The 13,726-nt window shown below is 37.8% G+C and overlaps 2 protein-coding genes across 2 annotated transcripts in view; one reads left to right on the top strand and one right to left on the bottom strand.

The window, feature by feature from the left end:
• Positions 1–13,726, bottom strand: part of LOC141394849 (cadherin-related tumor suppressor-like) — an 869,985-nt gene that overhangs the window by 489,012 nt on the left and 367,247 nt on the right. The window lies entirely within an intron of this gene.
• On the top strand, positions 1,025–6,841 carry LOC141394848 (uncharacterized). The gene is made up of 2 exons (XM_073969865.1): positions 1,025–1,071; positions 1,130–6,841. Exon 2 carries the CDS (start codon positions 1,914–1,916, stop codon positions 6,267–6,269), a length of 4,356 nt encoding a protein of 1,451 aa, XP_073825966.1. The 5' UTR covers positions 1,025–1,071; positions 1,130–1,913; the 3' UTR covers positions 6,270–6,841.

Raw genomic sequence — 13,726 nt, forward strand, 5'->3', positions numbered from 1 at the left:
AAACTCATTTTAAATGTATGGAAATTTGTGGATAAAACAAAAAACCAAAATTCGCCTTGTAATTTGTTATCACGTGTTTCGAAGTGTTACTATTATTATTTGCATTACCTTTCTGGCCGATAAACAGCATCATAAACGAAAAACAGACCAATAAAAACAAAAATGGTTAGCAAAAAATTGTAACTTTAATATTGACCGCCATCATTTGTGATTCATAATTTGAAATTTGTCTTGCTGGTGGTATCGTTATCTCGGCTAGACGTGGGGTTAGCCGGTTGTCTTTGCTTATGTTGGCTTTTTATGATTTTTTGTTTCTTGTTTTGGTTGTTTTTTTTCGCAGCCGGCAATCATAAGCCTTGTTTTTAAACAAATTTTATGGCATATGAGGTAATAAGTTTTGCCGCATATCCCGATAAGATATGGTCAAATTTGTAATTTAATTTATTTTTGAAAATAAAAAAGTAGTGTTTTTCTTTAAATCATAATCTAATTTATTTGATACACAAAACAAGAGTCTTGGGGGTTTCTTGGTTGTGAGTGTGTTTTTTAGGTTGTTCCTATGCAAATAAATGCAACTTAAATATTGGCCTGGAACGTAATTTGTTTGTAATTAGGTAATTTTTATTGGCACTTTTAGTAATTTACGATGAACATATCAGAAAATTATTTAAGCATTATTTATTTGATTTGCTTGATTTGAGACACCTTAATGCCTGTCGCTGCCGCTCATATTTTTTTATACCTGTTTACATTTTTGTTTGATCTCAGTTTACACACAGTATCATATGGGTGACGGTGTGACGTCACTGACACAGCCATCTATATGTTTTGCATGTGTGTGTTTCTATGTTTTGATTTATTTTGTTTTGAGTCGTTCTGATCAGTTGAGCCTTTGAAATGTTTTCTGTTAACCGCAGTCCTTTTCTCCTCATATTCTACTGCATTGATTGTCACTCAAACAGGTTTTTTGTTGGAACAAAACCGTTAGAAATTTGCAATGCAGTAGAATTTTGTGGTTTATTATTGTCGCCCTTTTTTAATAAATTTAGTTCGTGAGGGATAAAGACTGCGGTAAGTTGTGTGGCTCTTTATATGTTTATTAGTTTTTAATTTTAGTTATTTTTATTAGAAATAAACGCTCGCTACGTGTGCTACTAAATACCCACATATACACATACATATAAATTTATGAAGGTGTTTTTATTTGGTTGGTGGGAATTGGTGGCTCACAGGGAGTTGTTAAATTCGCTATCCCTCCCAGGAGAAACTCAGGTCGCAGCCAGCGACAGACTTTATTTCGCATTTCTTGTTGCGATTGCTGAAAAAATTGGAAACTTTATTTCGCATTCTGGAGCGTGGTGAACATTTTGGAAAAACTTTATTTCGCACTCTAGAGCGATAAAGAGGAAAATTTTGGACAAAAAATTATTTCGCATTCTGGTGCGAACTTTGCTGAAAATTTTGGAAAAATTTTATTTCACACTATTTGTCTGTGTGGAAAATTTTTATCTGGAGAAATTGCTGAAAAATTTTATTTGTGAAATTTCTGGTGAAATTTTGTGAATTACTGTTTTTTGGAAATTTGTGTCGCCCGTCGTTAATAATTGGAGATTTGTTTGCTGTTTAATGAAATATTTGCTGTCTTCAAGAAACAAGTGTGCCGTATAGCAATTTTGTGGCTCTTTTGGATTTTAAAGTTTGTTGTGCTGAAACTAAAAAAATAATTGTGTGGCCCTTCTGGTATAAAATTTGCTGGATTTTTTGTGTGCTGAAAATTAAAGTTGGAGCTATTTTTTGTGAAATTTGCCGCCATTTTGAAAAATTGTTGTTCGTTGGTGACATTTTGATTTTGGAATTTTGCTGTCATTTAAATATTTGTGAAACCTGTTGTTTAATTGTTGTGTGCTGTAAAGATGATGCCGAGATCGCCACCAAATACAACAAAAACAAATACGAGTTGTACTAAAAGTGTTCCAGTTGGTGCCTCCACTTCAGCCGGAGGGTCAAATGTGCCTACCACTGCTGGAACTTCTAGTACACCAATTACCATTGCCGCTACAACAACAACAGGTGTTCTAACGCAGCCGATTGCAGCAACAACAATGCAAAGTGTTTCCCAAGTTGAAATGGAAAGCTTGAGGAAACAAATTGACGTGTTGCAGCTACAACTAGCAAATTCTCAGCGCGCACTGAAAGCTGCATCAATTTCAACACAAGTGGTAACTGGTAATATTTTGAGTGAGTATGGTGGTGGTTCCTGCAGTGAAGTAGACACAAATCGCCCGAGTGTCACACCACAATCTTACGTAACAAATAATCAGCCTACTGTATTCCGCCATAGTCAGCCGCCGCCTCTGCAACCTGCTCCGTCGTCCGTTGCCCAACCGTCGCTGCCAACTTCTCTGCCTGCATCTCAGTCGCCCTTGACGCAACCGTTTAATGCAGTTCAACAGCCGCCATATTATAGCAACTTTTTGATGCCGCCATTGCCAAAAAAGTTGTATGACTTGCCGAATTTTAGCGGTGTCCCTGAAGATTGGCCAATGTTTTCAACGGCATTTGAGCATTCGACGACAGCGTACCAGTACAATAATTTTGAGAATTGTGTGAGATTGCAGAAAGCATTAAAGGGTGATGCTAGGGAGTGTGTAAAGTCGTTGCTCATACATCCCGACAATGTGAACACAGTGATGGAGCAACTGAAATTCCAATATGGCCGACCTGAATTGCTGATACGAGGGCAGTTGAAGCAGGTGAGGGAAATTCCATCTATTAGTGAAAATGCCGTGGAGAAGTTGGTGCCATTTGCAATAAAAGTTCAGAATCTTGCCGCCTTTTTGGAAACAGCAAATGGCCATCAACATTTATCAAACCCTACACTAATGGATGAGTTGATTCAAAAGTTGCCCATGAGTAAGAGGTTGGAATGGGCTCAGTATTCATCGAATTTGGAATCGTGGCCTACAGTTTTGGATTTTAACAGTTGGTTGAAAGGTGTTGCCAATTTGATTCGAAGTGTCCAGCTTACAACAACAAGTCGTCCAACAGGTGAAACCAAGAAAAAAGTGGTTCTGTATGCATCCGATGATCGAGATAAAGAAGAAGAGTGCCGAATATGCCGAGGACAACACAATTTGTTTGATTGTAAGAAATTCCATTCCATGTCAGTGCCGAATAGATGGAATGAAGTGAAGAAGTTAAGGTTATGTTTTTCTTGTCTTGGTAGTGGACATTCTACTAGAAATTGCCGCCGTAGAAAAGAATGTCATGTAAATGGTTGCCAAAGAAAACATAACAAATTGCTGCATGATAAATCAAAAGAAGTTGGTGAGAATAATTCAAATTTAAATTGTGTTGCTACTCGAGGTGATTCAGATGCCGAACCAGTGTTGAGTTGTGTTTCCAGTATTTGTGAGAAATCAAACTTGTTGTTCCGAGTGCTTCCTGTGAAACTTTATGGTCCGAACTGTGTTGTTGAAACGTTTGCCTTGTTGGATGAAGGTTCGTCGGTGACCATGATAGACAGTTCGTTGGTGAGGCAGCTTGGACTTAGTGGCCGTCAAAGCAAGCTGAATTTAAGCTGGTATGGTGGTAAGTCTTCTCAAGAAAGTGCAATGGTGGTTGATCTTCATGTGAGTGGAATTTCTAAGAAGAGGAAGTATGCTTTGAGAAATGTGTATGGTGTTCCAAATTTGAAATTGCCGACTCAAAGTTTCAACATGAAGTCAAAAAAGCATTATGAAGTGCCAGTGCAGCCATACAGCAACGTGACGCCTAAGTTGCTTATCGGACTTGACCATTGTCATTTGGGGTTGCCAGATGAAGTTGTGCCATTGGAAGAAGGTGGACCTTATGCAGCGAATACACCCCTAGGATGGGTAGTTTTTGGTCAGGTGTGTGGAAGACAGCCTACATCCCACACATGTTTGCTGACAGCTCAGCCAGAGCAAAATTTATATGATTTGGTGTCAAGTTACTTCGAAACGGAAAATTTTGGTGTGAAGGCCCTGCCGACAATAGAGGCTAAGGATGATGTTCGTGCTAGACAGTTGCTCAAGGATTTTACGATAAAGGTTGCCGGAAGATTTCAATCCAGACTACTATGGCGTGATGAAAATGTAGTCCTGCCGGATAGCTATTCCATGGCCTTTAATCGACTTGTTGGAATTGAGCGGAAAATGAAGAAGAATCCTGATTTTGGTGCCGACTATAAAAGAATCATTCAAGATTATGTCAACAAAGGGTATGTACGAAAGTTAACATCATCCGAAATATCTATTTGTAGCCCGAGAACTTGGTATCTACCACATTTTGGAGTGTTGAATCCCCTGAAGCCTGGGAAACTTCGCCTCGTGTTTGATGCTGCCGCCAAAGTCGAAGGAGTCTCTCTAAATTCGAAACTATTGAAGGGTCCTCAACAATATAGACCACTGCCTGCCGTCTTGTTAAATTTTCGAATGGGGAAAGTCGCTGTCTGCGCAGATATCAAAGAGATGTTTCACCAAATTATTATTGCCGAAGAAGATAGGTGTTCTCAAAGATTTCTTTGGCGTGAAAATGAATGTTGCCCCCCAGATGTTTATGAGATGACTGTAATGACGTTTGGAGCCGCTTGCTCGCCTTGTATTGCCCAGTATGTGAAAGAGATCAATGCCCTAGAATTTCGTGATCGTTACCCCAGAGCAGTGAAGGTAATTATCGACAACCATTATGTTGATGATTTTGTCGACAGCTTCGAAACTTCAGCGAAAGCCGTAGAGATATCGGTGCAAGTGCGTGAAATACATAAGTCAGCCGGTTTCGAGTTGCGCAATTTCACATCGAATTCAAAAGAGGTTGTCGTGGCTCTGGAGGGTAATTTGGGAAGAAATGTGAACTTCTGTGATGATTTAGCCGATGTTCAGTTTTCCACAGAAAAGATTCTGGGCATGTATTGGCATCCTGGTGACGACGCATTTAAGTTTGAGCTGAAATTTCATCGAGTGAGACCAGACATCATCAGTGGAGAAAGGTGCCCGACAAAAAGAGAATTGTTGAGTGTTGTCATGTCGGTATACGATCCCTTGGGCTTATTAAGTCACTTCATGGTAACTGCTAAATTGTTATTGAGAGAAGTCTGGAGATACGATATTCGGTGGGACGAAGATATCCCAAATGAACTGTTTGACATATGGAATAATTGGCGTGACGAGTTGAAGAATGTGGCCCAAGTGAGTGTTCCCAGACACTACTTTAGAATTGGATTGCCTGAAACAGTGGAGTTGCACATTTTCGTCGATGCCAGCGAAGACGCATTTGGTGCCGTGTCGTATTGGAGGTCGATAAAGTCAGATGGTGAGATTGAAGTCTCGTTTATTACCTCAAAAACCAAATGTGCTCCGTTGAAATCAATGACCATTCCCAGACTTGAACTTCAAGCTGCCGTATTGGGAACTCGTTTGCTGTGCACCATCGAGAAGGAACATTCGGTCAAGGTTTCCCGACGAATTTGCTGGAGTGATTCTTCAACTGTCATTAATTGGATAAATTCTGACAACAGAAGATATAAGCCATTTGTCGCCCATCGAATCACAGAGATTTTGGATTCCACATGTCCTACTGATTGGAAATGGTTGCCCACAAATTTGAATGTTGCCGATGAAACAACAAGAGCCAAAAGAAATATGGATTTCTCTTTCAAATCTCGCTGGTACCAAGGTCCACAATTTTTGCATCAGCCGGAGGATGATTGGCCCGAAATGATTTCAACCTCCAATGATGAGCCGCCTGAAGAGGAGCTTCGTTCAAAATTTGTTTTAACGGTCAGTACAAATGTTGTTATTGATTTTAATCGTTTCTCTTCTTTTCTCAGGATAAAACGTACGATGGGTTATGTCCTGAGATTTGTCGAACGATATTTGAAGAAGAAAATTGGAGGGATTGGAAGTTGTCTAACAGTCGCCGAATTGAAGGATGCCGAAACTGTTCTTTGCCGCCTATCTCAACATGAAAGTTTCGCCTTCGAATTGGATATTTTAAAGTCTGGTGGTTCCATTCCAAAAAGCAGCGAGTTGTACAGTCTGTCGCCCTATATTGATGAGAATAATTTGATGCGAGTATATGGACGTATTGATGCCGCCAGTTGTTTGCCTATTGAAACCAGACGTCCCATTATACTTTCGCCAAAGCATCGCCTAGCCGAACTTATTGTTGACCATGAGTATGAACTTATGAAGCACCAAAACTTTGAAGCCACTATTGCCGCCATAAGAAGACGTTACTGGATGTAATGTGACTTTGCTATATCCACTGGAGTCCTGAAGCGCCCCGTCTCTAAACTTGTCGTCTTGGATATTGAATAGTGAATCGGGTCGATTCACGGGGGCGGGGATGTCGCTGCCGCTCATATTTTTTTATACCTGTTTACATTTTTGTTTGATCTCAGTTTACACACAGTATCATATGGGTGACGGTGTGACGTCACTGACACAGCCATCTATATGTTTTGCATGTGTGTGTTTCTATGTTTTGATTTATTTTGTTTTGAGTCGTTCTGATCAGTTGAGCCTTTGAAATGTTTTCTGTTAACCGCAGTCCTTTTCTCCTCATATTCTACTGCATTGATTGTCACTCAAACAGGTTTTTTGTTGGAACAAAACCGTTAGAAATTTGCAATGCAGTAGAATTTTGTGGTTTATTATTGTCGCCCTTTTTTAATAAATTTAGTTCGTGAGGGATAAAGACTGCGGTAAGTTGTGTGGCTCTTTATATGTTTATTAGTTTTTAATTTTAGTTATTTTTATTAGAAATAAACGCTCGCTACGTGTGCTACTAAATACCCACATATACACATACATATAAATTTATGAAGGTGTTTTTATTTGGTTGGTGGGAATTGGTGGCTCACAGGGAGTTGTTAAATTCGCTATCCCTCCCAGGAGAAACTCAGGTCGCAGCCAGCGACAATGCCGCAGGGAGGATAGTCTTAAGATAATTTATTTGCGTATTAGGTAAAGGCTTTCAGACGAGTTAAAATATTTTCACAGATATGCAGCTTTTCGCTGAAGGCATTGAAATTCCAACTCCATGTCAGTCAGGATTTCACAGGGCTATCTACAAAGAAGTTCTTAAATTGAAGGACTACTTGGTAAACTTGAAATTAATGAACCTAATGAAATTAATTAATTAACTAACTGCGCTCAAATTGAAATATTGGAAAGTTTAAACAATCACAAAACGTCTTCAGAATGTGTTAAAAAAGTCCAACCTCTGAGGCATCAATTGTGATGATTGTTGCTGATACAACAAACAAATAGACAGGCGTTGTATTTCGACTGTAGCAAATGCTTCTATAGATTGTTTCTGAAAAAATGTGCTTCTATAGACCCTTTCCTTCTTCCTAAAAAATGGATGCTTCTATTGACTCTTTCTGAAAGAAAGAGTGCTTCGTATAACCCCTTTTAAAGAAAGAATGCTTCTATTGACTCATTCTAAAAGAAAGAAAGGATATATCTACAGACTCTTTCTGAAAGAAAGACCCTTTCTGAAAGGAAGAGTGCATCCTTTCTTTCAGAAAGGGTGTATATATAGACCTTTCTTAAAGAAAGGGTGCATCTATAGACCCTTTCTAAAAAAAGGGTGCGTCTATAGACCCTTTCTGAAAGAGAGGGTGTGTCTATAGACCCTTTCTTAAAGAAAGGGTTTATCTATAGATCTTTTCTGAAAGAAGGGGTGCACCTATAGACCCTTTCTGAAAGACCCTTTCTGAAAGAAAGGGCGCATCTGTGGACCCTTTCTGAATAAAACGCGCATCTCCAGACCCTTTCTGAAAGAAAAAGCGCATCTGTGGACCCTTTCTGAATAAAGCGTGCATCTATAGACCCTTTCTGAAAGAATGAGTGCATCTATAGACCCTTTCTGAAAGAAAGGGTGTATATATAGACCTTTCTTAAAGAAAGGGTGCATCTATAGACCCTTTCTAAAAAAGGGTGCGTCTATAGACCCTTTCTGAAAGAAAGGGTGTGTCTATAGACCCTTTCTTAAAGAAAGGGTGCATCTATAGATTTTTTCTGAAAGAAGGTGCATCTATAGACACTTTCTGCGAGAAAGGGTGCATCTATAGATCATTTCTAAAAAACGGGTGCATCTATAGACCTTTCTGAAAGAAAGGGCGCATCTGTGGACCCTTTCTCAAAGAAAGGGTGCATCTATAACCCTTTCTCAAAGAAAGGGTGCATCTATAAACGATTTCTCAAAGAAAGGGTGCATCTATAAACCCTTTTTCAAAGAAAGGGTGCATCTTTAAACCCTTTCTCAAAGCAAGGGGTGCATCTATAAACCCTTTCTCAAAGAAAGGGTGCATCTATAAACCCTTTCTCAAAGAAAGGGTGCATCTATAAACTCTTTCTCAAAGAAAGGGTGCATCTGTAGACCCTTTCTGAAACAAAGGTTGCATCTATAGACTCTTTCTGAAAGAAAGCGTGCATCTATTAACACTTTCTGAAAGAAAGGGTGCATCTATAGACCATTTCTGAAAGAAAGGGTGCACCTGTAGATCCTTTCTGAAAGAAAAGGTGCATCTGTAGACCTTTCCTGAAAGAAAGGGTGCATCTATAGACCCTTTCTTAAAGGAAGGGTTGGTCTATAGATCCTTTCTGAGAGAAAGGGTGCATCTATAGACCCTTTCTTAAAGAGAGGGTGCATCTATAGACCCTTTCTTAAAGAAAGGGTGCATCTATAGACCCTTTCTTAAAGGAAGGGTTGGTCTATAGATCCTTTCTGAGAGAAAGTGTGCATCTATAGACCCTTTCTTAAAGAAAGGGTTGGTCTATAAACCCTTTCTCAAAGAAAGGGTGCATCTGTAGGCCCTTTCTGAAACAAAGGTTGCATCTATAGACTCTTTCTGAAAGAAAGCGTGCATCTATAGACCCTGAAAGGGTGCATCTATAGACCCTTTCCGAAAGAAAGGGTGCATCTATAGACCCTTTCTTAAAGAAAGGTTGCATCTATTGACCATTTCTGAATGAAAGGGTGCATCTTTAGACCCTTTCTAAAAGAAAGGGTGTATCTATAGACCCTTTCTGAAAGAAAGCGTGCATCTATAGACCCTTTCTGAAAGAAAGGGTGCATCTATAGACCCTTTCCGAAAGAAAGGGTGCATCTATAGACCCTTTCTGAAAGAAAGGTTGCATCTATTGACCATTTCTGAATGAAAGGGTGCATCTTTAGACCCTTTCTAAAAGAAAGGGTGTATCTATAGACCCTTTCTGAAAGGAAGGGTGCATTTATAGACCCTTTTTGAAAGAAAGGGTGCATCTATAGACCCTTTATGAAAGAAAGGGTGCAACTATAGATATTTTCTGAAAGAAAGGTTGCATATTTAGACCCATTCTAAAAGAAAGGGTGTATCTATAGACCGTTTCTGAAAGAAACGGTGCATCTATAGACCATTTCTGAAACAAAGGTTGCATCTATTGACCCTTTCTGAAACAAAGGTTGCATCTATTGACCCTTTCTGAATGAAAGGTTGCATCTATTAACACTTTCTGAAAGAAAGGGTGCATCTATAGACCATTTCTGAAAGAAAGGGTGCACCTGCAGATCCTTTCTGAAAGAAAAGGTGCATCTTTAGACCCTTTCTAAAAGAAATGGTGTATCTATAGACCCTTTCTGAAAGGAAGGGTGCATTTATAGACCCTTTCTGAAAGAAAGGGTTCATCTATAGACCCTTTATGAAAGAAAGGGTGCAACTATAGATATTTTCTGAAAGAAAGGTTGCATCTTTAGACCCATTCTAAAAGAAAGGGTGTATCTATAGACCCTTTCTGAAAGAAACGGTGCATCTATAGACCCTTTCTGAAAGGAAGGGTGCATCTATAGACCCTTTCTGAAAGGAAGGGTGCATCTATAGACCCTTTCTGAAGGAAAGGGTGCATCTATAAACACTTTCTGAAAGAAAGGGTGCACCTGTAGATCCTTTCTGAAAGAAAAGGTGCATCTGTATACCCTTCCTGAAAGAAAGGGTGCATCTATAGACCCTTTCTTAAAGGAAGGGTTGGTCTATAGATCCTTTCTGAGAGAAAGGGTGCATCTATAGACCCTTTCTTAAAGAAAGGGTTGGTCTATAATCCTTTTTGAAAGAAAGGGTTGGTCTATAGATCCTTTCTGAAAGAAATCGTGCATCTATAGACCCTCGCTGAAAGAAAACGTGTATCTATAGACCGTTTCTGAATGTTACTGCCCTCTAAAGGCAAACTAATGTTGGGCTTATAACGCAGGCACAACTATTCATCTGCGGTATGTGCACATTAGGCAACTCTTCCTCGGCAGAAACGGAAAAGACGTTTCTCCCCTCTACTTTTCACCAAATATCTCTCGTGCACTTCTAATTATACCATGGGTTCCTTGGTAGTGGTCCAATTTTAGTGTTGTGTCTCTCAACAAAGTTTATTTTATTTGGGGCCTTATTTCTGTTGCCAAAACCCGATTGACACCGATTTACTTGTTTTTTTTAATATATTGGACCCCTCTTCCATTCTTCCCATATAACAACTCCAATGTATACCTCAATGCGGGTATACCTGGTTCCATTACATCTATGGCTATAAAGCTGAATTCATAGCCATAAATTTCACATTGTTTCTCAACATTTTTTATTGTCAAAACAAACACACTTAAATGACAATAAATGCAAAAGCGTTAAGAAGAGTAGAGAAGAGACAATTACGAAATAAAATTTGTTGCAACAATTAAAATGACCCACCGTCACAACAACATAACACTTCAACTCCATTTATGTCATTATGGAACCAGTTGTTAATATGTATGAGCATTCGTTTGAGCTGAGTTTTTTTTCTGCTGTAATTTATTCCCACTTAACTTAGGAACCAAGAGACAGCAAAGGAAATTAGCATAATTCTTATGAAAACAACATCTTTATAACATCGTCTGTGTCGGTGTAGTCGTTGTTGTTATTGTTGTTGTTGACGACTCGTCGTCAAAAAGCAATCGTTTTCTGACATTTTGCAACACCTTAGAATATTTCATTACTCCGACTTTGTCAGAGCAAAGCCAAAAGAAACAACAAAGTCAGTTAGTTTGTCAGTCACTCAACCAGTTTCAATCTCAAACAAACTCATCAATATACCATCAAAATGTGGCATAAACTATGGAACATTATAGTAGACGAACATTTATAACACACACATACGTACATACATACATAGGTGAATAAATGACTCAGTTGAGTCGGGTTTGGGGGCCTGCGAATGTATCTCCATACTTATGTACATTTTTCAAGATTATCATAATGAAAATTTAGAAGAATGCCATATGAAATCAATAAAATCTCAAAATGATGATAGGAAAATTGTATAGCAATTCGAAAAAGCAACAACAACAGCATTATTTTTCAACAAAGAAGTGTTCGTATGGAAAACCTCCCCCAGGCAAAGATAATCGCTGTAATAAAATATTGTGTCTCTCTAGTTGAGTGTACGTGTGTGTGTGTGAGACAAACGTTAAAGTTAACACCCAGAATCAATAGGATTTTTTGTTTGATGTAAATGGACATGCTGTGGTCGTTCGATTTGGTTTGAGTCTGGTGTGATGTGATGTGGTGCAAATCTAACAAACATCAACACCTTGAAGCCCCCAGGAAATTGACAACAATATAACAACAAACGGAAAGTGCATGGTTATGCAAATACTAGCCGTAAATACAAACTTGACAAAGTTATGGTCAGTTGGCAGAGTTGCCATGTGATCATACTAAATTTTCAAACAATTTCAGGAACAAGAAAAATTGCCCTCGATGGGCGTCTAAAGGTGTTCTTAAAATTATCAAATAATTTCGATGACTTTACTTCGTGTCAAAATCTGGCAGCTCCAATCAAGTTTGGAAAATTAATGTGAAGGAAATCAGAGGAAGAAATAAAAAAGAAACTAAACACAACAATAAAAAATGTTTCTTTATGAACAAGACCATTTTCAAAGTGAGTATTTATAACAGTGTGCTATTTTATTGACACATACATATCAACAAGGTTTAATCTGCCATGTGGGGGCTTTATGGACACTTAGATTGGTAACAAGTCGTACGTACATATTTTGTAAAAACATATGTCGTTTTTATACGTAGTTCCTCACAATTCCTTTCTGCTTGGCATGACACACACACATACACAACAATGTTTAAGCATCAACCACACCAAAAGTTGGAGGTTTGTAGTTGGTTGTTTGATTTTTGGGCTGTGAAATAAATTCCAATCAATAACTGCTGTTGATTTCTAGCCGACAACAGTGAAAGGTTTTTGTTTTGTATTTTGGTTCTTTATTTATTTGAATGGCTTATTGTTTTAGAAAATTTTATTTTTTTTTTTTTTTGGTTATAATCCCCACTTGGGCCTACTTTGAATGTTATTTTATTTGTCTTTATTTTGTGTCACCGAGCGAGTGAGTGCATGACGTTGTCGACGGTGACATGACACTTTAAATGTCAATAATTGTAACAATATTGAGATCAAGTGGGATTAGAATTAAAAATTATAATTAAATGACAAAAAAAAATATTTAAGGTGTGTTTTTTATTCATTTTTCTTGTGAAATTGGAATAAGTGAAAACAAAAAAAGTAATATCTTCACAAAGAATCACAACATAAGGTAGCTCAATATATTGACCTTTTCATTAACAGCATGAAGTGGGAGAAATAAAAACACAATTGAAATGAATGAACATAACAAAACAACAAGTAGCTCGAATAAATTGAGTTGTGTCATATAAAATGCAGCTAAAGAAATTTGAGGGTCAAAAACAACAGTTGTAGACGTTTAAGTTCGTGACATCGTAAATATTTTGACCCATAAAATTCGAAAAATCGGTGGAAAGAAATTCCATTCTTCATGGCATTTACATTTCCATTTTTTCAACAAAAGAGCAGTATTTCGAATTGTTCCCTCTTTTTGTTATCAATCGCCGCCCATTTTTTTCAGTTAAACGGGCGTAAGTCGAAATAATATCTCTCCTAACACAAAGAATTGTATCAACAAAATGGTAGTAACTCGAAAAATGGTTCGAAATATAACAGAAAATTTAACGAAATAAAAAGAAAACCAGTGCTGTAGTGGATAAGATATCTTTACGATGGCATATAAATAGTTTTTTGCCTCTAGTTGAATATAAATAGTTTTTTGCCTCTACTCAAAAATAGGAAATTTTGAGTTGCTACCCTTTTGTCGAACAGGTGCGATATGTTCTAGAAAGTCGTTAATTGTGATCTTAGGTAAATTTTTGTAGTTGTTTGTATTCTTGAATTTTGAACAGTTCAGTATCTATTGACCAGAATAGGAGAAAAAACTATAAAAATCAATTATTTTCTAAAGTGTTTTGCTATTTTGACCTTTAGGAACCGTTCATAGAAAGTTCGAATGTTTTAGAAAGTTGTTTACAGAAATGTTTGCGACATTATTGTGGTTGATTGTTTTCTTGAATTTTGAATGGTTTAGTTTCTATGGGGCAGAAACCGAAAAAATAGGATAAATATCGCATTTGTTTTGTCATTTTGACCTTAAAGAACCATTTCTAAAAGAAAGTTATTAAGGACTAAGGTACATTTTTATACCCTCCACCATATGGAGGGTATAATTAAATTTGTCATTCCGTTTGTAACACATCGAAATATTCGTCGGAGACCCTATAAAGTATATATATTATTGATCAGCATAAAATTCTATGTCGATTTGACCATGT

Source organism: Musca autumnalis, unplaced genomic scaffold, assembly GCF_047663935.1.
Source record: "Musca autumnalis isolate F117 unplaced genomic scaffold, ASM4766393v1 scaffold_2, whole genome shotgun sequence".
Classification (NCBI taxonomy): Eukaryota; Metazoa; Arthropoda; class Insecta; order Diptera; family Muscidae; genus Musca; species Musca autumnalis.